Raw genomic sequence first — 27792 nt, 5'->3', positions numbered from 1 at the left:
GGTCAGTATTGTACCAGGGCTTTCATGGGAAGGGGAATTAAAGCGAGACTTGATGGAAACGGAGGCTGGGTGGAGTAAATAGTTTAAAAGGGTGGAGTGTGGTAGATGCTGGACCAGTTTGTGGGCAAGGGGTAGTGCCTGACTTAAGAAGAGGCAAGGTTAATGATCACACCCCCTTTTGTGGCCTGGCTGGGAGAAGCAGGTATTGGGAGAACAAGGCTATTTATATCAGGAAAAGAGAGGCTGATCATTTGTCAGAGCAGGTGTCTCACAAGAAGGGTGGGTTCTGATAGTAATTGGTATATCAGATGCAAGGGGAAAGAGAGGGTTTCAGGATAATACCAGGGTGGAAAGAAAAGCAGAGGTTAATTATCATGATAACAAATATAGGGTATCCAGTTGTGAATCAGGCTTTAGGGAGAAAGGGAGTATAATAAAAATAGGGGGAAAATTAAAACCTACAATAAAGGATGGTTCCTAAACCCACCCACAGTATCCCTGAATTGGGAAGTGAGCCCCAAGTTAGCCCTGCTTGTCTTGTTTAATTTGACCATTTAGACAGGGAAAGCTAAAATCCATAAGGGATGGAAGGGGAGGAAAACAGCGGTCCTCCCTCCTCAGGAGTGTTTGCAGACTGGAGTTTGGCCTTTTGGACTCTGTGCTCAGTGATCCTGCCAGTAGTGATCACCTTGTGGTGCAGTTTCCAGCGATCCCGGAGGCAGGTGCTGAGGCGAGACATCTTCCGCAAGAGCAAGCACGACTGGCATTACACAGATCTCTTTGGCCAGCCCACCTATTGCTGTGTGTGTGCCCAGCACATTCTCCAGGGAGCTTTTTGCAACTGCTGTGGGCTGTGTGTCCACGAAGGGTGTCTCAAGAAGGCCGACCGGCATTTCCTCTGCAAGGAGATTATGATGAGGAGCAATGGTGAAGCTCACACCTCTATGGCACATCGCTGGATCCGAGGCAACGTCCCGCTGTGCAGCCATTGTGTCGTATGCAAGCAGCAGTGTGGCAACCAGCCCAAGCTTTGTGACTACAGGTACAGCGGAGGAATGTGCTTGCATATGCAGGAAGTACAGTATTATGTCATTATTGTAATTGCTATGGCAATATTTGGTCATCTTACTGCTAAATGAAATGCTAGAATAGTTCAAGCAAGTTGTCTAGCATGAAGATCCGTTAGAATTTCTCTCGGGGCCTGATATCAATGAGACTGCTTATGAAGTAAGGTGCTATTCAGCATGAGTAAAGATGGGAGAATGGAGTCATAAGTTAGGGGTAAAGCATAGCTCACTATGTCATCTATTTTATTATTATTTGTATTACTGTAGCACGTAAGGCCCCCAATCAAGAATTAAGGCTCCATTTTGCTAGACGTTGTACAGGCATGTAGTAAGACAGTCCCTGTCCCAGAAAGTTTACAACACTGCTCCTGCAACAATTTATAATTTGTTTAACTTTACACACTGTGAGTAGTCCCATTGAGTTAAACAGAACTACTCACAGTGCATGAAGTTAAGTAGGTGCATAAATCTTTGCAGGATTGGGGCCTGGACTTATGACAAAACACAATATAAATTAAACAAATATAAGTGCAAAAGTGTTCATTCCTCCTAAGACTATATTGTAAGCTCCTTAGGGCAGGGACTCTCTTTGTTCTGTGTCTGTACAGCACCTAGATCAACAGACTCCTGGTCCGTGAGTAGGTCTCCGAGTGCTACAATACTACAAAGAATAATAATAAGCAGAACTCCCTGTGAAAGTTAATGGCGAATTCTTAAAATGTCACCTATTAACTTTTGATTTGGTATTATAGATATTTATATTATAAGGTAATGATAAGTTATCTCAGTACCCTGAAATTAGCTTTTATTGATTTCAGTGGGACTACTTGTAGAGTAAGGTACTAGTCAACATGATGAATGTCATGGAATTGGTTCTGAAAAAGAGAACTGGATAAATTAATGGAGGTTAAGTCCATTAATGGCTATTAGCCAGGATAGGTAAGGAATGGTGTCCCTAGCCTCTGTTTGTCAGAAGGTGGAGATGGATGACAGGAGAGGGATCACTTGATCATTACCTGTTAGGTTCACTCCCTCTGGGGTACCTGGCATTGGCCACTGTCAGTAGACAGGATACTGGGCTGGATGAACCTTTAGTCTGACCCAGTATGGCCGTTCTTATGTTCTGTAAATATTATCCTCGTGGACCAAGTTCTGTTTTCGGTTACTCCACTGTAACTCCATTGACTTCACTGGACATACTCTGGATTTACATCACTGTAACTGAGACAAGAATTTGTCCTCTTATATTTACATCCCTCATTCTACAGGATAAGTTTCTCGAGTGAATTCCTGGCCCCCACCCTAGTCAAAAGGAGTTCTGACACTGGTTTTATTGGAGTCAGGATTTCAACCCCAGTGTCATCTTATGTATGCCTGCATATAGGTTTTGTCACGTGCATTTGTAAATTATGCATTGACTATTTGTGGTCCATTTTGTGGCTGTTTTTTGCAAGGCTCTGTTTTGTGCCTTTGTTTTTCGCTAGGCTATCATGAACAAAATATAGGGTATTATACTGTGGGATGGACAGGTGCCTGCCGCCTCATATTTACTTATGCAGGTAATTTTCATGAGGCAAGCTAATTAGAAGAACCACTTCAGGAATCTTTTGCCAGGCTCTGAAGCTGTACAGCAGCATGGACGAATAGTCAAAGAATATATTTCTATGTATAAAACTACTATTCTTCTACTGTTAAACTCTCGTTCAGTCTTGGCAATCATTTATTTAATACTGGTTGCACTGTTGCGTGATTCATTTGCAGTTTACAACATAAATTGTATCTGTTTCCCATCTTTTCTTCCTGTCTCTCTTTCCTCCAGTGGAATTTTTGTGTTTCTCAAGTTTCATTGTTTTTTCCAAGATTTCAGGAAATAATGTATTTATTTAGTATGTCTGCATAGTGCTATAATTAACTGTGCGTAGTACTTTGTATAGAGAATGAGGACACAGCATTTTACTCCAGAGGGTTTACAATTCCGGTGACATACACATACTGTGATGTAGAGAGATTATAGCAAACGAGAGAAGGAGAGGAATACACAAAAATAAGATTGAGGTTAATTGTCTTCCATGGTATGCAGAGTGTTTTTATTTTTCTAAAAATAATTAGTGCATTGGTATTAAGGAAATAGTGAGTTATTGTTGAAGGGAGGTTAGCAAAAAGATGAGCTGGAGCTTTCAAATAGTCTCAAAGTGAACAATAGCATTCAAAAACATCTTTTGGCAGTCAGCTTGTATGATAAAGAAAATAGAGTGTTGATCCCAAGCAAAGTATGTACAGATCTGGCATATTTGTTCATTAGTAACTGCACTGTCTGAACTCTTTCAGCGTAAAACCTGCCCTAGCAGCAGATGGATATTCCTGGAGTTCCTCCACTGTCTGTCTAGATGTATGTCTGGACATTGGAATTGTCTTGCACATTGTCAGAAGCAGTGCGAGCTTCACAGTGAAAGTTTGGAGGTTCAGTACTTGTAAATTAAATCTGCTGTTACAGATCAGTTGTATTCTGAGTTTTCCTAGACACCTACTCTTAGATAATCTTTTCAGCAGCTGCTGATTGCTGAAAAACCCATGACTGACTTCCCTCTATTGTTCAGTTAAATATATTTGACACAGATGAGAGTAAGTGCATACTAGGGTAGAGGAAGTTTAATTGTGTCTATAATGTTACAAAGGAATTATTTCTTTCCTTGATTATACTTGCTACCTATTTTTACCCAGCTTTTATATGATACCTTGTAAGCGAGTAGAGCTCCAGAAGAGCAAACAACTAACTCATCTGTAAGGAGCCTCAAGTGTGTTTGATTGAGGGCAGGATTCATGGCCCACAATGAAAAGAAATGGTCACCCATCGGGAATGTCAGTGTCCATGGTATTAAGAGCTGGATTAATTGAGGGACTCCAAAAATAGCTTCCACAGGTGCTTAAATCAGGTTCTTGGATGTGGTGACCAGGATTAGCCTTCTGCACATGATGGCAATAGGTATTATAATATTTCCCCCTATATTGGCTCTCATCAGGACACCTGTAGGAATAAGTTAAATAGCTGAGCAACTATGTGCTGTGGGATTTTGTGCTACAGCTTTCCATAATGCTGTACAACTCTTAGAGCTTACGATTTAAAGGGATGCTGTCAACTTTGAAAACTGACATTATTTACAAATTTATTATCATCTTACTAACACTCAATTGTTAAATTAAAAAGCATTTTTGAAATTCAGTTTATTTTTTACTATTTGAAATTTCTTTTTTCAGTTAATGAAAATTGATGAAGCTATTTACACTTTCACTTTCAGGTTTTCAATTCTGCAGTGTTTGTGTTGCCAGCTGTGCAAGGGAATATTTATTTGCTTATAGCAACTGTTTCTCTTGGAATTACAAAAAATGTTAATGGTTCCATTGGTTTTAAATTTCGTAAAAGCTCATTTTTACAAAATCCTAAATATCTGGCCAAACTTGAGCTGACAGTGACCTTTCAGTAGTGGATTTGAAGCACAATGTGTTTGTTTTCCTTAATTCTACAGAGAACTTGTTCAGTTTTGTTTGTTTGTAATGAATTATGAATATGTAGTGTGTCTTGTAATATTTAATAGTAATCATTTTGGTATAAATATACCTGGAGTATTTTTTTTAATGAGTGCACCAAAAAATTAGGTGTTTTTTTTCCTACTTGGTTAACGATATAAATATCTGCTCTGTTTTTAGATGGAAGTAAATATTGTTCCAGGATGCTATTTTGTCAAGTTGTCCAAAGGTCTGAAACTTTTCTAGTTATATTTTGATATCTGCCTATTTGAGTCTATTCCCAGTTCCTTGGAAATAAACGTCTTGACTTTCTGCACACTCCATGCTGTTAATGCTCATGTATTCCAGCCCAAGACTGTGTGCACAGTGTAGTGTGCTGTCTACATTCACTTTTTTTAATACAGAAGTTAGGCAGTGAGAAGAAAGGCATGAAGAGTTAATTGATACCATGTCAGCAGTTTTTCTATATTTGCCTGTTCGGTTGTGCTGGCAGTAGCAACAGTAAACACTAGTTTCAAAAAGTAAGAAATGACAGTATAAGTTGTGCTTTCCACTTATTAAATCTTTGTTACTGGAAGAGGAGTAAATGCCAGAAAAGCCCAGATCTATTTTCCTATGTGATAACGATCCACGGTTTTCTCTCCTTTGTCACTCTATGTGTGTAAGTCCAGTAAAAGGAAGAAGAGAAGGTATAGTTATTTGATCAGAAAATATGTATATGGCGGGGGGGGGAAGAAACTACTTCATCTCAAGGCAGGTAGTAAATTATCTACTGACAGTTTATGCCATTTTTGTCTATTTAGGGAATTGCATGTGATGTGGTTACTTGGACTTGACTGTTATTATTATGAGCAATGTGATATTGAGAACCTTAAATATACTTGCCTCCTATTTATATTATTATGAGAGAATATTTGTTTCATAGCCTACAAAGCTCTGTGTTAGAGTTCAAGAATGCATGACTTCTTAACTTCACATAGTTTAAGAAAAGTATTTGGTTTTCTAATGTATCATACAGGGACATTAGAAGTGGAAACGACCTACTTGGTAAGCTAGTCCATAACTCTGTCAGTGTGGAACTCTTCCCTACAATACATTTACTAGTGCTTTGTCCAGTCTAGTTTTAGTGTGCCAAGCTACTTTGAGAAGGAGCTGGCTTTTTCTTACTATTCAGTCTGAATTTTTTATTTTCTTAATTTCATCCCACTAATACTCTTTTTGTCTTGAAGATCAGATCTAATAAGCGCCAATATGTTCTAATTGGGGTCACTGTGCATGTAAAATCCAAGAGTACCCGCTAATAACTCATTTGTCCCATGGTTCCTCCAAATCTGCTCTGAGTTTTTCTGAGTCTTTTTATCCGCTCCGCTGCTCTCTACCAGCTACACATTTTAAAATGAATGGTTGTTTGTGATTTAAAAAATTGTGCTAAGTGTGCTGCAGTCTCATGCTGCATCGCCACAATCACCATTATAAACTTTCTCCATCATCTTCTGGTCATTCATCCAGGGCTTTGGAGCGGAGCGCGGAGCAGCTCCAGAGCAGTGGAGCTGCAGGTTTTTGCCTGGAGCTGGAGCGGAGCCGGAGCACAGCTCCAAAGCCCTGCTTTCATCTCTCTATTCTGCCCCCATCCCCATCCAAGACCACCCATTAAAATACAAACTTTTCTCAAGTCCTCCTTTATCATTTGAATCCTCAGCAGTATCCCACAGCTTCTTTGTGTTTCTTGTCTTTGCTTTCCTCAAACTGGGAAAAATTCAGTCTTGTGCAGTGGGTCCACACAAGGCCAGGTATCCCATATAAAAGCCTGCACTAGTAGGTTTAAATTGGACCTTACTAATGCATTGTCCAGATCAGATACGTGGGGATAGAGTCATCCACTGTTCCCGTCCTTGCTTGGCTTTGTCCTTTGCTTTCTCAACTTGTTATGTTGTGTGTGTTTAGTTTAGTTCCCTGTACTGATGCTAGTGTTCCACAGATGTCAAGGATCTTGGGGCAATAATCAAAAAGAATAAAAAGTAATTGCCACCTGGTACTTAATTATTTTAATTAGATGCCCCATTACAACATTAAAAATATTGTATATCAATCACTCGGATTATGCATTTAGAAACACAAATTTTTCTAGATCTTTTTAACACTTCATCTATTTTATATGGCTTTTTCAGTTGTTCCAGAATATTGCCGTAGGGATTCAAAACCAAAAATGTGATTATATATCATTATTTTCTGAAGTATCTTTCCCTACTGTAGGACAAACTGTTACGAAGTTTGATTGTAGCAGGTTTCCCCCAATAATCAGTCTGATGCCTGCTAGGGTTTCCCCTAGTTTGATTAATAAAAAGATATTTTTAGACCATGTTTACTCTCTTCTGTTAATTCTCTAAGAAAAGGACAGCTAGTTTTTCTGAATTAGACCCTGCAAATTTCCGAGCGTGTAAGTGATGTTGATAAAGTAATTTAAGGCAAGGTTCTACACTATTATTTTATGATCCCATTGCATAACTTGTTCTGTATTAATATACCTAATTTTATAAAGTGTTTTTGCGTAGCCCTATATAAGTAAACTCAACCTTTCAATCCAAACAATTGGTTAGAAATCAAGTTAAACCACCATTTGAACTCTTTTTGTTTCTGTTTTCAGGTGCGTTTGGTGTCAGCACACTGTACATGATGAATGCATGCAGAATTCTTTAAAGAGCGAGAAGTGTCGTTTTGGAGAATTCAGAAACTTAATTATTCCACCATATTACTTATCCACCATTAATCATATGCGTAAGGATAAAAGAATTGATTATGGAAAGGTAACTTTATTGGGTTTTTTTATAATACATAATTCTAAATATTAAATAAGTGCAATGATGTGGTGGTGGTTATACACTGAATCAGTGTTTGAATACATAAATGCTAAGTGTGTTGACTTGAATATATTAGTCATTTTATTAACATCCTGGTTGAGATTGAACAGATTTTTGCACATAATTATTCTGAGGTGACACTGAGGCTATAGTGCCTTGCTTTCTTAAACATCTTAACCACAACTGTTTAAATCCCATAATCATCTTTAGTCAAAAATTCCAAAAGTAATTTATCTTCAATTCCCTGTTATATGTTAGAGAATATTCATTAAATCTTTAGCAAAATCTGTCAACAGAGCCATTTAAAAGAAAACAGTTTCCATGCTCCAAGCCACTACTGTAGATATTGGAGAGAAATCCTATAAAATCTTTTTAAAGGGATACCTGATAAAGAATAAGCAGGGGATTGGACTAGATGACATCCTGAGGTCTCTTTCAACCTTAATATTCCATAATTCTATGAATAAGCCTGTTAAAGAATAAACTTCCATTTTACCCCAAAATTAAATATTGTGAAAACTAACTGACCCTTCAAAGAGGTACAGCTGTCAAATAAAAATATTTTCTGTGTACCAAAATAGAGCGTATTGCATAATGCAGAGTGTCAACACTCACAGTACTACCACCAGTTTTGTGATTGGGGGACTGTACCCTGGAAATTAACGACTCAAATGATTTAGGGATCATAGTGAGCAGGCAACTCAGCTCAGCATGAACTCCCCAGAGCGATGCTGTGGCAAAAGGGCTAATGGGATACTTGTATGTAGAAACAGGGGAGTAGTGAATAAAAGAGGGATGAGGTGAATTTATTTCTGTATATGCCATTGGTGAGGCTGATACTAGAACACTATGTACAGTTCTGGTGTTTACGGTTTAAAAAGGATGTTGGGAAAACTGGAGAAAGTACAGAATAGAGCTGAAAAAAGGTGATTCCAGGGCTGAAGAAAATGCCTGACAGTGAGAGATTTAAAAAGCTTAAACAGAGTAACAAAAAGAAGACAAAGAAGTAACTTGACTAGCGTATAAGTACATCACAAGGAGAAAATACCTGTACTAAAGGGCTATTTAATCTTCTGGAGAAAGGCAAAACAGGAACTGGTGACTGGAAGCTGTGCCAGACAAATTCAAAGTAAAAATAAGGCACACGTTGTTAACAGTGAGAGCAATTTAACCACTGGAGCAAACTGCCAAGGAAAGTGGTGGATTCTCTATCTCTTGATGTCTTCAAATCAAAACTGGATGCCTTTCTGGAAGATAGGAGTCAGTCAAACAGAAGTTATTGGGCTGGTTACAGGACTAACTGGGTGAAATTTAGTGGCCTATGATATACAGGAGATTAAACTAGATGTTCTAATGGTCCCTTCTGGCCTTAAAATCTATGAATGATTTCAGACCAATTTTAGGGGGCTCTTGTGATAAAACACAAGCAGCTCAGAAATGTTACCTGAGGTGCCTGCATTTCCCCCTTCAACCATTACAGGCTACTGTGCTGTTTATGCCACAGGCAGCCAACCCTGTGTGCTCTGAGCAGGGCAGATTCCAGGACAGCAGAACCAGCCCTTCTCCAACTTCAGTAGTCTTAGCCCTGCTATCCCCACCCCAGTGCAGGAAAGTTAATTGGATGCAGGAGCACAGAACAAACTTCCTCCCTGCAGGCTGAAGACATGGGACAACCGCTGGATCCTGCTAGAGGAGAAGTTGGAAAGTGGGGGCCTATAGTTTGGCAGGGGGTGAGGGGAAGAGCAGGCTATGGGAGCATGCTGCGGAATTGGGATGGCTGCAGGAACGTGCCAGTAGGGAGCCTGGAGGACTGGCAGCAAAGGTGAGGGGAAAGGGAGTTGGTGCCAGCATTATTGTGTATGATTCAAGGTTGAATTTTCAACCTGTAATTCTCACACGCAAATTAGGGTATTCACAGGGGAGGTCAAAAATCTGAAGACAGACAAAAAGCAAGACTTTCTTCTTCTCTTTTTTATTTTTGGTTCTGTCTGCTGGTATTTGAATCCTTGAGGTTAGCAGTACTGAAAACATGAAGTCAATTTAGAGTGGAACTTGCATGTTTGTGTAAATTTGATAAAAAGCTATTTGTAGAAATGTTCAACTTCGCTGATAATTTTCTGTATATCCCTTTATTATGGAAATAATTTGTGTTTGAACAAAAGCATTATCTGTCCTAAGCCATGTTTTGATTCTTCCATGAGAGTATAGTCCTGTGTTTAAGACCTCAGTGCTGCTATGGAGATAATTCTGATGTGATTTCTTTGCAAGATCCAGGTGTAGAAGAGGGAGGAACTGTTTGAAAGCTCTTGTTACAAATGATGATTAGCAAAAGTGGCAACAAGAAACTATGAAAAAACACAAAAATAAAATGACTGTTAGTAGCTGTATTTTGGCACTTCCAACTAAATCTTCATTGACTGGGAATGCTACTGGTTGAAATAAGTTGTAAAACTTAATTACTTATTTGCAAAGTTTGCTTGTTTCTGTACTTACTATAAAGAGGGAATTAGCTACTTTTTATTTAAAATTATGGAGTAATTCATTTTCTCTGTCTTTGTGTAAATGGGGAATGACGTTGGAATTCAAAGCCCCTCATTTCTTTCAGGTTTGTCACATTTGTGTACATATGGAATTTTTTTCTTTCTGCAGTTGGCATCCTCCTATTGTAAACACTGGACCCCAATAATAATCCTGGCTAATACTCGTAGTGGAAACAACATGGGCGAAACATTGTTGGGAGAGTTTAAGATTCTCTTAAACCCAGTTCAGGTAATTGTGGAGGAAAGCCAGAACTATGTAATAAACTAAAGACTCAATTAAGATCACCAGCATTTTGCTTATATATGGATTACAGGATCTTTTTAAGCAGTTTGATACAAATCTCCAGCTAAGGAAACAGACTGGTGCAGTTCTCATTTGAAGAAAAATGACCATCAGGATTTTAGCACAGGTCTGCAAAGGCAACTTAAGGAGTTTTTTTGGTTTTTTTGGTTTTTTTTACAATGAGTTTGATAAGGAGCTAGGTGTCACCAAGATTTATAGAAGTTGAACTTGCAATAATCCCCTCGCTGCTTTTATTTGCCATAAGTCTCCTATTCATTCAGGAAGGTATGACGTTTTTAAGATTGGGAACAATTGAAAAAACACTTCAAATCATAAGTAAAATCATAACTCTTTCTTTTCACTACATGATGCGTTGTGCAATGTCATCAACTTGATCACTCTGTCTGGTGCAACGGTCCTGAGAAAACTATGCGGGTTTGATCTGATTCTTTTGAAGCTTTTTAAATCTTAACTTTATTTCTGAAAATGGCAATACATCTGGCTATTTTCCTGTGTTGTCCTCTGTGTTGCCATTGTCCCTTAAACTCAGCTGAGAAGGCACAGGATGCTCTGACATAAGGTAGCTGTTCCTAGACTTCCTGATTACCTCTTAATTCTCTTCCTCCAAAGTTCAAAGCAAGAGCCTTCAATGATTTCTGCTAGTCTGAATTTAAGGTCTTTGTTTTAAAAAACCAAAAATCAATGCCAAGAGTAGTCTCAATGAATAAACTCTTTTTTACAAATTGAATTTTAAGTCTTTTTTTTTAAACCGTTTTTATTTCATTACTTTTGGTTCTTGTAAAAGTGAAGGATTGACATTACTGGATTTAAAAAAAAAAATCCAATTTGTTTTGTTAATATGAATATTCACTGAAATAACTACTCACATGAATCTGAGTAGGATTTGGTCTTTGGTATGACCATTTGCCAGTGTAGTTGTCTGGAACTTATGATGATCAGTTTGCATCCTGATATATAAAAGTGAAGATGTTTTGATCTGTGAAGTAAACCCTACACTGTGTGTCTTAACTTACAGACATTTTCATTTTTATTTTCATTTGTTCATAGGTTTTTGATCTGAGCAAAATTTCACCTGCCAAAGCACTCCAGCTTTGTACCTTGCTGCCTTATAATTCTGCTAGGGTACTTGTCTGTGGTGGGGATGGCACAGTGGGCTGGGTTCTGGATGCAATTGATGAAATGAAGATAAAGGTATGGTGTTTGAATACCTTTGCATGTATTGTGGTGAAATACACTTTGGACAGTTACAAAAATTAAGCCCTAATCTCTTATCCGGATATGGGTCATTCCTATCTTTCAGAGTAAACCTATTAAGAAAAGTATTTGCTAAGTAGCTTATATACAATAAAGAGATACAGACTTTGAACGTTTAATTTAGAAGCCATTCTGCTCACGGAGTGTAGCCTATTTTATGCGTTCCTTTGCAATCTAAAGAGAAATTTAATTTGCTGTTAATGGACTTATTAATATAGCAAGGTTCTTCTGCTCTGGCTGCTTATTTCTCACCAAAAGTATTCAACTTCTAAAGCCACCAAAAATAATGACACAATTGCAGTTTCTGACTTTAGAAAGAGATTAAGGGACAGAAGTAGATAAATTATTAAAGATTTGGTTTTCATTATACTATTACTTACTGACAAGAAGTGAACAAACTTTGTGTGTTTAGTATTGTTTCTAAATAGAACACGTTTTCAGTTTAAGAGGTGTCAGCAAGAACTCCTGGGATGTCTAATTCGATTGTCACCCTTTCTGCCTAGTATCCACACACCCACCTCCTTTTCTCTGCAGAAAAAAAGAAAACAAGTGGTAAAGTTCTCAAAATTGGATAAGAAAAATGTAATTTCCATTTCCCAATTTTCTGGAGTCAAAGTGAATGTTATATTTAACTAATAATACTTTGTACAGTACTGTACTGAAAGCTGCAACTGGGACATGATGCATAAACCTATGAATGCTTTTGAGAGAGACATATTTGCTGGAACAATGAAATATGTGGAAGAAAAATGTCTTAATAGCCCTGCAGAGCTAATGTACTTAAGATGGTGTGAGCTGGATTCTAGGCCCTCTCATGCCTCCTTAGCAGAGTTCTTGACAAAATTTTATGCTCCTGAAAACGCATAACAGGCATTGGTAGTACATAGGTATTCCTCTGAGGGCTGGGCTGTAAAACCTTTATCACTGGTGGTAAGTGAAGGGAGAAAAGAGCCCAGCTTGACTCTCAGATCCCTGGTTGCAGGGCTGATAATAAGAAGAAACATCCTTTTTCTTATAAACATATATATCCTGATTAAACAACAGTAACCACGATGCCACTTTTCAAATTACTTCTCACAGTTGAAAACTTAAATCTCACAACAGCTCTATGAGCTAGGTAGATACACCAGCTTTACAGAGGGGAAGCTAAGGCAGTAAGGGAAAGGCAAGACATTTTCCAAAGGGGCTGCTCATTTGGGGATATGTTATTTTTGTGCATTTGGTATTTGCCTAGTTTAAAAATTCCACCTTTCATATTTTCTTGATCCCAAATGCTTAGATTTGACATTTGCCATGCTTACAGTACATGCTGTGCCACTCTGTAATAACCATTGAAGCAGCTTTTCTGTTAATGGTGTTCAGCTATCTTCAGAATTTCTGCGGATAATAGGGAGGGAGAAGACTCTAGAAAAGGAGATTCTAAAATATACCATTTCTATGTCACAGGGACAAGAACGGTATATTCCACAAGTTGCAATCTTACCTCTCGGAACAGGTAATGACCTGTCTAATACGTTGGCTTGGGGTGCAGGTTATGCTGGAGAAGTCCCAGTGGAACAAATTTTACGAAATGTAATGGAGGCAGATGGAATTAAACTAGACCGGTAAGTAACACGGTACAAAGGTGAATCCCACAGCACCTTTACTATTTTGTCTATAAACTCCAGAAAGCATTACCGATCAACAGTAACACCCAGTGACCGCAGAGTTTTGATAGGGAAACACAAACACGGTGCGCACAGGTGTAACTGCTCCAGTGGGAAACTAGGGGGTACTGGATGTCAGAGATGGAGGAGCCTCTGCTATGCAGCTTCTCCAATGCTGAACCTTTAAATATTTAACCAAACCTCTGAATCTTCTGAGGAACATCCATCTTCTGATTATAATTTCTTACATCGCAGTTGTTGGTTTCTTATTGCAGTTTGAGTTCAGTGAGAGTAGTTCATCTTCTGTCACTTGGCTAAATAATAGCCTTTTGTTTTTCAGATGGAAGGTTCAGGTAACAAATAAAGGATACTACAATTTAAGAAAACTAAAGGTATGGTTTCAAAATTACTAAAATTTGGATCTTACCAGATGCTTGTATTAACTGATTATTTTATTTCCTACTTGCATATGCTTTTTAAATAAAATAAAATAAACTGCCAGGCCTGAAGGTTGTATAGTAATAATACCTCGCAGATAGAGCACTTTTCCGCAGAAGATCTCAAAAAGCTTTACAAAGGAGATCAGCACCATTATTCCTATTTTACAGATGGGGAAACTGAAGCACAGGGAGGTGAAATAATTCCCCCACAGTCACTCAACATGCCAGTGACAGAGCCAGGAATAGAACCCAGATTCCCTGTGTCCCAGTCCAGTGCTCTGTTCACTAGGCTTTTCTCTTCAATTCACAGTACCGTAGGAAAGTAGATGGAAGCTTTAACAATAATGGTATTGGAGCATTGAAAACAATGAACTGCGTTGTTAATTGGCTAACACAGAAGTGAAGCTGTTACGCAAGTTTACAGCAGTGCTAAGAACGCTATTCTTACTACATGACAATCTTATAATTCACAATAAACAAGAATAAGAAAATAGTAAATGTGAGGAGGATTGCAAATCATGTGTTGCCACTCTGGAAAGTTTCAGAAAAAAAGATATAACCATTTGGTATATGGAAAAGATAAGTAACCTGCCCGTAAAGTGAATACATATTTGAAAGAGTGATCTAATCTCAATGAGTTTTACACTTTTGTGACTGACATCAGTAGAGTTACCCCTGATTCTCATCAGTGTGGGAGAATAATCAGGCCCTAGTCTCAGGGGAGCGGAGGGGCTTGGAATAGTGTTTGAGGGAGTTGATATCTGACTTGTTACAGGGTTAGTTGAAGTTTCTGTCATGCAATTCCAAAGTTTAATTAACTGTATATATCTATATTTGCATATTGTAGTTAAGTAGCACCGTCTGCTGGAAAATGTTGGGATCCACAGAAAGAAATGCAGGATTTACAGTTTCTTTTCTAGATCGCTACATGTTTTGCTTGCAGACCTGGCATTAAGAACCTTTATCTCATTTTTAGGGCTGTCAAACAATTAAAAAAATGAATTGCGTGATTAAAAAAATTTATTCATGTAATTAATCACACTGTTGGTAATAGAATACCATTTATAGAATACCATTTATTTAAATAATTTTGAATGTTGTTCTACATTTTCACATACATTGATTTCAGTTATAACACAGAATACAAAGTGTACAGTGCTCACTTTATATTTATTTTTTATTACAAATATTTGCACTGTAAAAAAAAAAGAAAGTGTTTTTCAATTTACCTAATACAAGTACTGTAGTACAATCTCTTTATCATGAAAGTTGAACTTAAAAATGTAGAATTATGTACAAAAAAATAACTGCATTCAAAAATAAAACAATGTAAAACTTTAGAGCCTACAAGTCCACTCAGTCCTATTTCTTGTTCAGCCATTCGCTCAGACAAACACATTTGTTTACATTTGCAGGAGATAATGCTGCCCACTTCTTGTTCAGAATGTCACCTGAGAGTGAGAACAGGTGTTCTCATGCCACCGTTGCAGCCGGCGTTGCAAGATATTTACATGTCAGATGTGCTAAAGATTCATATGTCCCTTCATGTTTCAATCACCATGCCAGAGGACATGCATCCATGCTGATGACGGGTTCTGCTAGATAACAATCCAAAGCAGTGCAGACCAACGCATGTTCTTTTTCATCATCTGAGTCAGATGCCACCAGCAGGTTGATTTTCGTTATTGGCGGTTCGGGTTCTGTAGTTTCCGCATTGGAGTGTTTCTCTTTTAAGACTTCTGAAAGCATGCTACACACCTCCTACCTCTCAGATTTTGGAAGGCACTTGAGATTCTTAAACCTTGGATCGAGTGCTGTAGCCATCTTTAGAAATCTCATATTGGTACCTTCTTTGCGTTTTGTCAGATCTGCAGCAAAAGCGCTCTTAAAAAGAACATCATGTGCTGAATAATCATCCGAGACTGCTATAACATGAAAGATATGGCAGAATGCGGTTAAAACACAGAGCCGGGGACATACAATTCTCCACCAAAGAGTTTAGTCACAAATTTAATTATTGCATTACTTTTTTAATGAGCATCATCAGCATGGAACCATGTCCTCTGGAATGGTGACCGAAGCATGAAGGAGCATATGAATGTTTAGCATATCTGGCACGTAAATACCTTGCAATGCTGGCTACAAAAGTCCCATGCGAATGCCTGTTATAATTTTCTGGTCACATAAATAAGACGTGGGCAGCATTATGTCCCATAAATGTAAACAAACTTGTTTGTCTTCGCGATTGGCTGCACGAGAAGTAGGACTGAGTGGACTTGTAGGCTCTCAAGTTTTGCATTGTTTTGTTTTTGAGTGCAGTTATGTAACAACAAAAAATCTACATTTGTATGTTGCACTTACACGATAAAGAGATTCAACTACAGTCCTTGTCTGAGGTGAATTGAAAAATACTGTATCTTTTGTTTATCATTTTTACAGTGCAAATGTTTGTAATCAAAAATAACAATATAGAGTGAGCAGTGTACACTTTGTGTTGTGTTGTATGTGTTGTCATTGAAATCAATATATTTGAAAATGGAGAAAAACATCCAAAAATATTTAATAAATTTCAATTGGTATTCTATTGTTTAACAGTGCGATTAAAACTGTGATTAATCGCGATTAATATTTTTGAGTTAATCACGTAAGTTAACTGCGATTCATCGACAGCACTACTTATTTTTAAAAATGCCACAGTGAGCAGTGAAAGTGCCAAAAGAAGCATTTTAGAACAAAGGATACTATGAAAGTGGTCATAGGGCTTTCCTTATCTCTGAGGAAGTCCAAGGGTAGCTGAGAAGTGTGTGCAAAACTCCATGAATCCAACAATAATTTGTAAGTGGTGGCAGTGTATTGGTAAGTGCAGAGAGTCGGTGACTATTTTAATTTCATAGGACCAAATTCTGCTCTGTAACTTGGGTGCTTCTCCCACCCCTGGGTAATTCTCATCAAAGCACCTATATAACTGAGAGCCTTTAATCATTTTATGTTAGCTAAGAACCAGTTATCTGCTGCTTCAGATTACACACTCATAACTTCGAATTTGCATATTGCTAGGATTTTGTTTTCATGTCTCCATAATTTTAACTAGAGCTGTTGTCCCACAGGTGTTCACAATGAACAACTATTTTTCCATAGGACCTGATGCTCTCATGGCTCTCAACTTCCATGCGCATCGTGAGAAGACTCCCTCTCTGTTTTCCAGCAGAATTATTAATAAGGTGTGATTGATAAAATAGCATTTTTCACTTCTTGCCAAAGATACTGAGAATTGCCACCCTTTAACCAAATGACTGCAAACAGCCTCCATTAATTCATGGAAGTATTTAAGTATCAGCTGTTTTGTGTAACAGTCTGAGACAAACTTGGATTTTTTTTACATTGAGTAGCAATCAAGCAAAACATTTTTCTGCCTCTTAATCTAAGATCATGTTTGACTAGTGTCTAGTTTATTCTAATGCAGGGATAGGCAACCTATGGCCCACATGCCGAAGGCGGCACGCGAGCTGATTTTCAGTGGCACTCTCACTGCCTGGGTCCTGGCCACCGGTCCAGGGGGGCTCTGCATTTTAACTTCATTTTAAATGAAGCTTCTTAAACATTTTTAAAACCCTATTTACTTTACATACAACAATGGTTTAGTTTATATATTATAGACTTATAGAAAGAGACCTTCTAAAAACATTAACATGTATTACTGGCACGCGAAACCTTAAATTAGAGTGAGTAAACGAAGACTTGGCACACCGCTTCTGAAAGGTTGCTGACCCCTGTTCTAATGTGTATTTCCATGTTGTTGTTCCTCAATATCATGGTTATGCATTCTAGTACTATGGCCAAATTCTCTTTGACTTCCGTGGAAACAGCTCAGGCCACTGATTTATTGCAGTTGTGCAATACAACTGTGGAACTACACGTCCAACCTCGGAAACTGCCATTAGGATCCTATTTTCCCTTACGTGAAATTTTTCCTACATAGGGAAAGAGAAACTCTTCTTGTCTAGCTCCTGGAGTTTCATCTTCATTGTTCCATTGGGTGTTCAGGGTTTATCTCCCTGGGTCAGGAAGTTCATTCTCTTTCAGCAGTACATGTCTTGAGATGCACAGGGATCTTGGTCAACTATGCGGGACTGTTGTCTCCACACAGCTGTTCTGCTGGCCCACCATCATGCTGCTATTGGCTTATTTACCACTCCATATTCCTAGGTTGTACAGTAGTGGCGAGAATATGGACTCTAGTACCAGCAATGGAACATGCTTCTTAGCGCTACCTCTTCCCATCCCAGTTTTAGAAGAGGTCAAGTCCTAGAGCTCTTGTAGAGGAGCTTCCATGGGGAGCTTATGGTGGGTCTGGTGCATTTCCAGCCAGGTTCCAGCTGTTTGGGTTGCTCTCCCCTTCTGGAAGCAGAGGGAAAGACTCTTGTTCTTAATTACCTGCAAAGCAGTCTTAAGTATATTTATCTCTGTAGAGCTTCTCAGTCATTTGGAAACGTAATGGACTGGAGCAATGGCACTGCCCAACTCTTTAAAAGTGCAGTACTGATTTAATTTTGAAAGGAAAAACTTCCTTGCACTAGATAGTAATTACTGGGTCATCCTCTTCCTGAAAACTTAAAAGCAAAGAGGATACACAAATATCTCCTGTTACATAAAAATTTCAGATTGAGCTCTTATAACCATAATTAAATTATCTTCGTCTTTCTCTCTGTTTCTGATACTGGTTTCTCTTTAACTTTTTGTAGGCTGTTTATTTTTTCTATGGAACCAAAGATTGTTTAGTACAGGAATGTAAAGATCTTAACAAAAAGGTTGAGGTAAGATATCTGTGTTCTCTCGCTAACTCACTTTATTCCCTGGGGGAACATACATCTCCCTCCCTCAAGAAAGCAGGATCTTAAATGGAAATGATCTAGTAATTTTTATAAATAAAAAAGTCTAAGCAACGCCTAAGTCTAAGTTTCCACTAGGTACAATCATAGAGACCTCTTAATGCATACCTGGATATTGCTTACCTTTTGATATAAAAGCAAAATTAACTTGTGGCGATTGAAGATTCCCATTTACATTTATGGACTTTGGATCGAGCCCCTGCTGTAGCTAAAATCCCAATGTATAGGTAAAACTTGCTCCAGCACAGAGGGACTACACAAGTCTGAGTCACAAACCCTTGCAATTGTAATGTGCTAGTTAATAATAGAAATGGGGGTGGTAGGATACGGTACTATATTATGAAGTCAAAAATGTTTTCTAATATGTTTATATTTATTTTATAAATAACACACATGCTGATCATATGGGACCAGGTCCCATTGACTTCAGTGGGATGCCCACCCTAATGTATGAAGAGAAGTGGCACATGCCCAAGTACAGAATTTGGCCCACAGTAACTTACTAACAATCTGTTGTGTATCTGTAAAGCTAGAGTTGGATGGTGAGAGAATCGATCTGCCGAATTTGGAAGGTATCATCGTCCTGAATATTGGATACTGGGGAGGTGGCTGCAGATTATGGGAAGGAATGGGTGATGAGCCTTATCCACTGGCAAGGTATGTAGTGCCTTAATGGTTATAATATATACTTTTTTATTACAGCGTAAGGGCCAATGGGCTTACGTAAGCAGTCCCGTTAATCAGAGGGATTGCTCACATGAGTAGGTGCTGCAGAAGTGGGCCATAAGATTTTAAAGAGTGCATTGAATTTGTTATGCAGCAGAAGGCAAACAGATAGTTTTAAGCTTATGTACTGTAACAGTCACTTTCATTATAGTTTTATCTATTAATACAAAGACTATGTAAAGTTTTTTTATACAGTTATTTCAGTGGTGTTCCCAACTATTTTTTTTTATAGTAAATTTCTCCTTTTCTAAAATTTAGATATGATGATGGACTGCTGGAAGTTGCTGGAGTTTATGGCTCTTTCCACTGTGCACAGATTCAGGTGAAATTAGCAAATCCTGTTCGACTAGGACAGGCACACACTGTGAGGGTACGTATGATTACCTTTACCCAGGTTTTTCAGTGAATGTGTCATCTTAGGCACTCAACTGCTGATCACGTCTTTGTCTTTAAAAGTGGCAGTTTGTCGGGGAGTCTGGTGTTCATCTTTGTTGGAAAAGTTAATTGCCCCTTAAATTGCACCCACATAACTCCATTATGGACACCTTATACATGTGCGTAACTAACAATATACTAAGATTCTCTACTGGGAGGCTAAAATCTTGCTGTATCAGTACATAGGCAATAGTTGTAAATGAAGTATCTTTGGCTGGAGTGAACTGTTATGATTCTATATACGCTCTTTTATTTAATACCAGCTGATTCTGAAGAATTCAAAGATGCCAATGCAGGTGGATGGAGAGCCATGGGCACAGGGACCCTGCACTGTTACCATAACTCATAAGACACATGCACTGATGTTATATCACTCGGGTGAACAAACAGATGATGATGCTTCCAGCATGTCTGAGCAGGAACACACAAGGGAACAGACGGATGAAGACATATAGGTTCTGAAGAATTTTACATAATATATTAATCAAGTCTCGTTAAAAAACTTAGAACATTTAATATATATTTAACTATCTCAATAACTATACCTTTATGCAGTAAGGTGTAGACTTGTGAGTGGCATAGGGGTAAAAAAAAAAAAAAGCCATGCTTTCAAGTATTAATGGAAAATCCTCCAGACTAACCCTTAGCAAAACACTTAGGTGTATACTATCAAAATGAAAATCTCACTATAACTTAAGCTGATTTTTCTTAAGGCTAAATGTCGTTTTAGTATGTCTTGAGAATACTATTTTCTCTTTTAAATAAGCAGTATGTCTTACTCAGTTCAACAATATATTGTGAGGTGCACATAAAAGAAATAGCGAAATGTGACTTTGGGTAGCATGACCATCTTTTAAGACCTATGTAAGAAGACTGTTTCTTTTGGTGACAACTGGCAACACTTTAAAAACTGTTACAGATAACTGATCGTGTCTGATGATGATCTGAAAATAGCAACATGGCAAGTCAGTCTGTGCCACCCCATTGATCATAAATACATATATGATCTGGTTCAGTAAAAATGTATTATTTGCTAAAACAGATGGAGAACATATGTCAATTTTGCTTCCTGACTAGGTCATGCAAGGTGAATAATAGTTTGCGGGATTTAGAACTTTATCTCCCATTTAAATTTATGACCACAAAATAACATTATTACAAACAATGATACAAAAATTCAGAATAGATGTAACAGTAGATATAAACATCCTGTTTAGGTAACCATCAACATTTCTCCAGGTAAATATTGATCTAGGTGAAGCTTCTCAGGTTTAAAACTTCGTGGTCGCCTCAGCAGAAATCAATATTTGCTCCTTAGTTATTTTATGAGTGAGTAATTTAACCTACAAAGCCAAGAGCTTGAAGCTAAGGAGTAAACCTGTCACTAATCAGTCCAGTTGAGCGCATGTACTGCAGGTGATCTCCAAACAGTAACTGAACTTATAGTAGATGTGTGCTGCATATGTTAAGCCCAGTGACAAGTTAAGGAAAGAGTCTTGGTCTAAACACTGAATTTTCTTACCTCTTTTGTCATTTTAAGCCAGTGCCCTCAAATAACTTTCCTTTTGTTTTCTGTATGCTAGTTTAAAGGGACACTGTCAAGTAGGGTAGGCCATATATCTACGTTTTGTAAACCAAATGGAATTGTTTTACAGAATCTTAAAAAAAAGTTTCCATGGATTACCTAATGTTAATGAAAACTTTTTTTTAATTTATTTAAGCATTTTTGTACAGGTTTATGGAAATCAAACACAACAGCATTATATGCATGCATGAGAGACCAGGGAGTTAAACAGACTCTTTCTGGTTTAAATTTTCCATGCTGAGTGAAATGCAAAAAGCAAACATAGTTTATATGGTAAAAAGTTAATTACATTTTTGAAACTCTTCCATTTTTAATAATCTTTCAAGATAAAAATATGTTTTAACTTGACAGTGTCCCTTTTTAAAAGTTTACATGCTAGATTCTAAATACTACTGACATTAGTAAATTCATATTTAGACAGATTTGCAAGGTGTTCATTATATATGTGATTAGAATGTAATGAATTGTAAATGTTGACAACAAATGTAAATTTCATACTTGGTAGCCTTATAGACCTTCTTTGAATTTGTAATTTATCATGTAAATACACAGCGATTTTGAGTCACAAAGGTCCACATAAAAAGTAAATTAAAAATTCCTAAAGTAGATATACCATGTTATAGATAGATCCACTATCCAAATCTTCTCTAGTTAAAATTGACTTTAGGTTATACTAGCTTAAAAATCATTTTAAAATGGTACGCCTCTATTTTATTTATTTATATTTGAATAACTTATTCACACTTATTTTTAAAAATATTTATTTAAGTATTATGTTCTTATCCTTGTGTACTAATGTTTACAGGCAAGTTATAAAGCTCTGTAAAAACTGGGTATGTATTTGGAATGCTTTTTTCCTGGTCCTGGAGAGAGGGTAGATTGAAAATCCATCCTGTCTCTAGATCAGTGTTTCTCAACCTCTTTGACACCAGGGACTAGCTTGCTGCCTTCCTAAATTGTGTCAGGGAGATCTCAGGGACCTGCACCAGTCCAAGGACCAGTCATTGAGAAACACTGCTGTAAATGACAGCACAGTTGGTGAGAGTAAGTTGTCTCCCAATTTGTTTTGTTCTTGGTTGGAGGAAGGAAACGTAGGTACAGCACTTCAGACAATGGGGTATTGGCCAGCAGGTACTGTATGCAGACAAGCTGGATCCTTCCACTGACTGCAACTCACTGAGCACTTCTCAGGATCTGATGCCAATTGGGTGAAATACTCTCTGGGCAGTACAAATCCATGAATAGCTTTGTAGTACAGGAGGAGAATGGGCAGTGAAGGTAACACTTCATCTAATACCTACTTAGTAATTTTGGAGAGCTGCTTTCTGAGGATGGCCCTAATTGTCTCAGCCAAATCATTGCTCTTTGCATGCTGATGGGAGGAGAATTATGCTGCACGTATGAGCAATTAGAAGTGACTGAATAGTTGATGGGTAACAAATTTAGATAGTGTATGCTTGGAAAGCCTTTCAGAAAACTCTATTTGAGGATTGGAGAAGATTGCACTTGCTATAAATTTTTATCTCAAAGTCAGATATGCCATACCCACTTTTCCTGCAATTGTCTCTAGTTGTCTACAGGTCAGAGGACTTTTTAAAAACATAAATGTTAAGGCTAGAGTTTAAATATGTCAAGTGATCACAGGAATCTTCCAATTCCCAACTTACCACCCTGTGGGGTTTTTGGGGTTTTGTTTTAAACTTCTCTTGCTCAACTGTTTTATTTTAATCAAAACTTTTCAGTTCATCATAAATTTAGAGTCAGATTCATGACTGTGAATTTCTCCCTGTGCAACCACTTTAGTCTGACTGCAGAAGTTATAAGTCATTATCATTTGCCCCCCACGTCTAATCTGCATATAAATTAAATAAAGACACTTTTCAGTTTTAATGGTAGTTGCTCATGTGCTATTGTATATTTATCATGGTTGTGAATCTGATGAAATTCACATTTTTAAAAAAAACAGATGTGAGAAAACATGAAGCACCTGATACAGTTTTGTCTATTGATTATCCTATTTTTTAATTAAAAATAGGCTTTGACAATTGGAAACATAAAAATATTGCAATATATTAGTTATTCAGAAGAGGGTGCTCTGCTATTGAAATTCATGCCCTACTCTAAGAAAAGCAACACAGCATTTACGGATGACATAAATTATGAATACATTTAATTTCTTAGAGGCTTTTCATAAGCATATTAATTTGAATAAAATGTACAGCTGTAGAAATATTGAGATATTAATTTAGCAAGCATTCAGAATATTCATTCACAAAGCTGTAATTCTAGGCTATATTGAGATTTTATTGCAGCATATGCTAGTGTACCTAAAGATCGGTCAGTGCTTCTGTTATAAATCCTTTTCCTGGGTTTATAACCTACAGGTTAAAATGTTTTTGGCGGGCTTAAACTTGCGCACACAGCCTAGATATGGAGTGATCTTTTTTCTCCCCTCACAACCCCCTTACTTATTAACTTTCACAATTTGTATATAATATATCTATTTTTCTTATAGTAGTTCACAGGTCAGAGTAAAAGTTCTGTATTCTTGAATCTTCTGCAACTTGTTTGTGGTTTTAAAAGCAATGTTCCCAATCCATGAGGTGGGCCCTACACCTTTTCTATTTTTCCCCTTGAAATAAAATAGTTGAGGTCTGACAGTAGTTGCCATTCACGTTTATCTTTTTTATAAGAAATTGTGCCACTTATTGGCTAAGATATAGTTATAACCCGATGCGTACTGGTGGTCATGTGTTTACAGCATACTCCAGCATAGCGCCAAAAACCATCACAACGGGTAAATAGCATGGTTCAGATTCTCCTTTCCAATGCATTGATGAGACTCCCCTTTTAAATGGACACACCTAACTTTAAATCACACGTGTGTTCTGAACATTTTTGTAATCTGCTAATTGTTCTGGATTGCATTCACTTCAGCTGGAGTGGTGGGTGCTAACACCTTTGAAAACAGGTCCTTACTTATTTTTCCCTGTTTGGGCCTTTTTACATTCTAGAATTCTACAATATAAATGCAATCAAGAGAATCTGATTTTGATAACAGGATGAAGACAGCCATGACTTAGCAGTCATAGACAGGGCAAATCTTATTCGGCTCCATGTTAACCGATCAAGATTAACTCCTGGTCCAAGCAAAATCTAATCCCAGTTATTTGGCTTGATGATGATGAATAAGATTTGTCTGGTCTCCACTAACCATACAGTCACAATTGTCAGTATTATGTTAACTAACTAGCAACAAAGGAAAGAAAAATATTTGTAATAGCAAAACGTGCTTATAAAACTATAAAATTGACTGGGGCACTCAGGCAGTTGTAATACTAGAAACTTCCTTCTAATTCACTTTTTGTAATTGACTCGTTTTTAAGTTTTTGGTATCCTTGTAAGTCGGAGCCATTCTGAGGTCAGTGCACAGTTCTGTGCTCATATTTAGATTGCATTTCAGTCAGGTATTTTTCCTTGTGTGTATAGACTTGTATCCTGCGCTTTATTTTTATTTTTTTAATGCGATGTTAGTCATGGTATGTTTTAATAGGTGTAAAATTTAGGTCCTCCCTAGCAGTCCAATGCACTTTTTTCTAGAAGATAATATTCACTGAGGAGACAATGCTGATTATTTCCATTGGGTTTTGTGGTCTTTGCGCCAAAACCTACAAAGATTTATGAATTTGATTAATTTTTAGCATGTATGTCTAGCAATTACACTCAGCACTGTGCTTGCAGTGTTCTTCACTGGGGTAAGCAGGCTTAGTTGCGATCCAAAATAGCCTCCTTACAAAGTGCAACTTACTGTCTTTAGCTGGAAAAAATATTATCTAAGTATTGTTCCGTAGCTTTCAATTGCATTAAAAATGTTAATGTAATACATGTTGACTTCTTAAAGAATACCCGAATGTTGAAAACATACCACTGTTCCTTAGTTCAGATATAAGAGTAACACATTTTTGAAATTCCTTGTATGTATGCTCTTTGTTTCCTATTTCATTACATAGTATGACTGCAAATTTCTTCTTTTTTTTTAAACTGTCAACTAGAAATAATCTAGAATATTTTTAGATTTAAAAAGAGATTACTGCAACATTTTAGTACCCTGGTTGATCCTACTGAATGTGAACTATCCACTTTAAAAAAATATGCTCTGATCTTGTTCTTAGGAACTGTAGCTGCTTATTGAGCACAGTGTAGGGTAACAAAACACCGCTTGTTTTGTGTGAACAGTACTTACACATTCCGTATGTTTAAGGCCCATTCCTGCAAGCACTGCCTGCTCAAAATTCCTATTTGCTTCACTGAGTGCTGAATATTCACTGAGCCCAGGATTGGGGTCCTTTGGGATAGATCTTCAGCTGGAGTAAATCAGCAGTGTGCCATTGAACCAAGTGGTGCTAGGCTGACTTACACCAGCTGTAATGTTTTGGAAGTCTGAATTACTTTCATAGTTTTAAACTATCCTTTGTTTCTCTTTAACATTTCCCTGTCTTCTGTGCCCACATCATCTGCAACGGTCTTTACATTTCCAGGTTCAGAGTTGTTAATTTAAAATGTTTGCATCCATCAAATGTAACCCTGATTATTGTATTGGCTTCTCTTTAAAGAGGAAATGGAAACTACTGTTGTTAGGATTTCAGTCTGTATCTTCAAAGTTTACATTCCTCATTAGCCATATGTCTACTACTAACTCATGTAGCTCTTAGAACTCTAGCCATCTAATCTTTATAGTTTTTTTTATAGTAAAACAGAATGATTTTTTATTTTTGTAGCATATACCTTCAATATGTATAATAGAAATAATGATTCAAAAACCATACTATGAATATTGTAAAAATGTGAATTTCAAGAGCTGTAACTGTGAGTTAGTCAGAGTCACTTAAATAATATTTGTGAGAAATTACCAGCACATCAAAGGTTTACAAAAGCCTATTCTTTAGGATAGAAGTAGTCTGATATTGTAATATGTTTGTATTCAATGTGCATACGCAGATTCTGAAATTGCACTAAATAAGAAACCAAGAGTTTTTTACAAATCTAAGCACTGGATCAAAATGCTGAATTTGTAATATTTAGTGTTCTTTTTATCCAGAAAAAATGATGGGTGGTTGGTCAGTGGTTTTGCCACCAAACGGTAATGCAGGAATCCATCAATTTATTCAGAAACATAAATTGGTGCCTAATGTTCCATAAGATGTGGCTATCATTCAGTGAAGTGCCCAGAAATTAACAAATGCCCATTTTTCCACCACCACCTCCCCATATTCCCTTCCCCACCCAAAAAAAGAAAATGACACATTGTGTATTCACAGCTGCAAAGTGCTTGAGGTCTTCTTTGTAAAAGAATGACCAACCAGCATGATACTGCATTTCCAAAGTATCTTTTTAAAAGGCAGAAGATACACTTACATTTTCCTTGGCATCAAGAGATGCATGTAGCCCCCCAGGTAGAATTAGCTGCTCTTCTGCTTTCAAAAAGAATGAATAAGCTGTAGGGGGAAAGTGTTATACAAAACTCTAGTCATAAAAGTAGGGAACAGTTTTTTTGTTTTTAAACAATCTTCTGTACCTTCCTGTACACAAGCAGTAATGTGACTTTGGAAACTTTTTGTGGTCAAACTTTTTGCTTTATGTTTATTTACTCTTTGGGCTTGATCATATTCTCCTTAAGCGACAATATGCCCATTGACTTGAATGGGAGTTTTGCTTGCCTGAGGAGTATGTGTTTGGTCGCTTTGACAGTGCACTGACCAGTTTAGTTAATCATTGCATGCAGGTGTTGTGTATTTTGTTGAGAAGTAAAAAAATATTTGAGCGAGCTGTTCGTAAACAATTGTAAATGCAGAGTAACTCCCAGGGAAGTCAGCAGAACTCCTTTGATTTCAGTGGAGTTACTCAGATTTAATCCGTTAATTTGTGTCCTGCTCATTTTTATGACTTAGAAGAGAAGATGTGCAGAAAGGAATCCTTTTGAAAGGATGTCTGCTTCATATTCCTCTTAGATGTTTGTAAATAAATAAAAACTATTTTCATACCACTGATTCTGTTGCTGAATTTCCTAAAGCATCTTTCTGTTGTCTTGTTGATCTGTATTGTATTTCTCTATATGAACTAGACTGAAGAAAATGTGTGTGGATTAAAACATTTGAATCCATTTTGTTTGTTCCATGTCCATTCACAAATCTGAACATCAGCTTTCAAAATCTGTAATAAATTAGTGAGAATATTTGACACCTACCGGTAACTTTGTGTGTACTTTTTTGTACTCTGAAGTAAGACAAATATGTTATTTGGTGAACACTAAGTATACACTGTTTTTTACACAACACAAACATGAGGTCCCTGACCTAAGGAGCACGCACACAAAAGAGAAAAGATGGGTCACCCTTAAAATTCAAGACTGTAGATAATCAGTAAGGAGCTATGATCATAGAAGGATTTTAAGACTTCTTGGTATCGTAATGTATCTGTTATAACAGGTGATGATACTTAAATAAAAACTTTCCTTATGATTTAC

The 27792-nt window shown here is 37.3% G+C and overlaps 1 protein-coding gene across 1 annotated transcript; it reads left to right on the top strand.

The window, feature by feature from the left end:
- Nucleotides 1-27512, top strand: DGKE (diacylglycerol kinase epsilon). The gene is made up of 11 exons (XM_048817916.2): nucleotides 1-1042; nucleotides 7237-7396; nucleotides 10100-10219; nucleotides 11342-11485; nucleotides 12995-13152; nucleotides 13535-13586; nucleotides 16742-16855; nucleotides 18377-18448; nucleotides 19053-19180; nucleotides 19508-19619; nucleotides 19948-27512. The coding sequence occupies exons 1-11, from the start codon at nucleotides 585-587 to the stop codon at nucleotides 20137-20139; spliced, it is 1710 nt and encodes a 569-aa protein (XP_048673873.1). The 5' UTR covers nucleotides 1-584; the 3' UTR covers nucleotides 20140-27512.
- The last annotated feature ends 280 nt before the right edge of the window (nucleotides 27513-27792 follow it).

This window comes from Caretta caretta, chromosome 14 (genome assembly GCF_965140235.1).
Source record: "Caretta caretta isolate rCarCar2 chromosome 14, rCarCar1.hap1, whole genome shotgun sequence".
Taxonomy (NCBI): Eukaryota; Metazoa; Chordata; order Testudines; family Cheloniidae; genus Caretta; species Caretta caretta.
The sequence above is the reverse complement of the archived record's forward strand: the minus strand, read 5'-3'. Positions and strand labels throughout refer to the sequence as shown.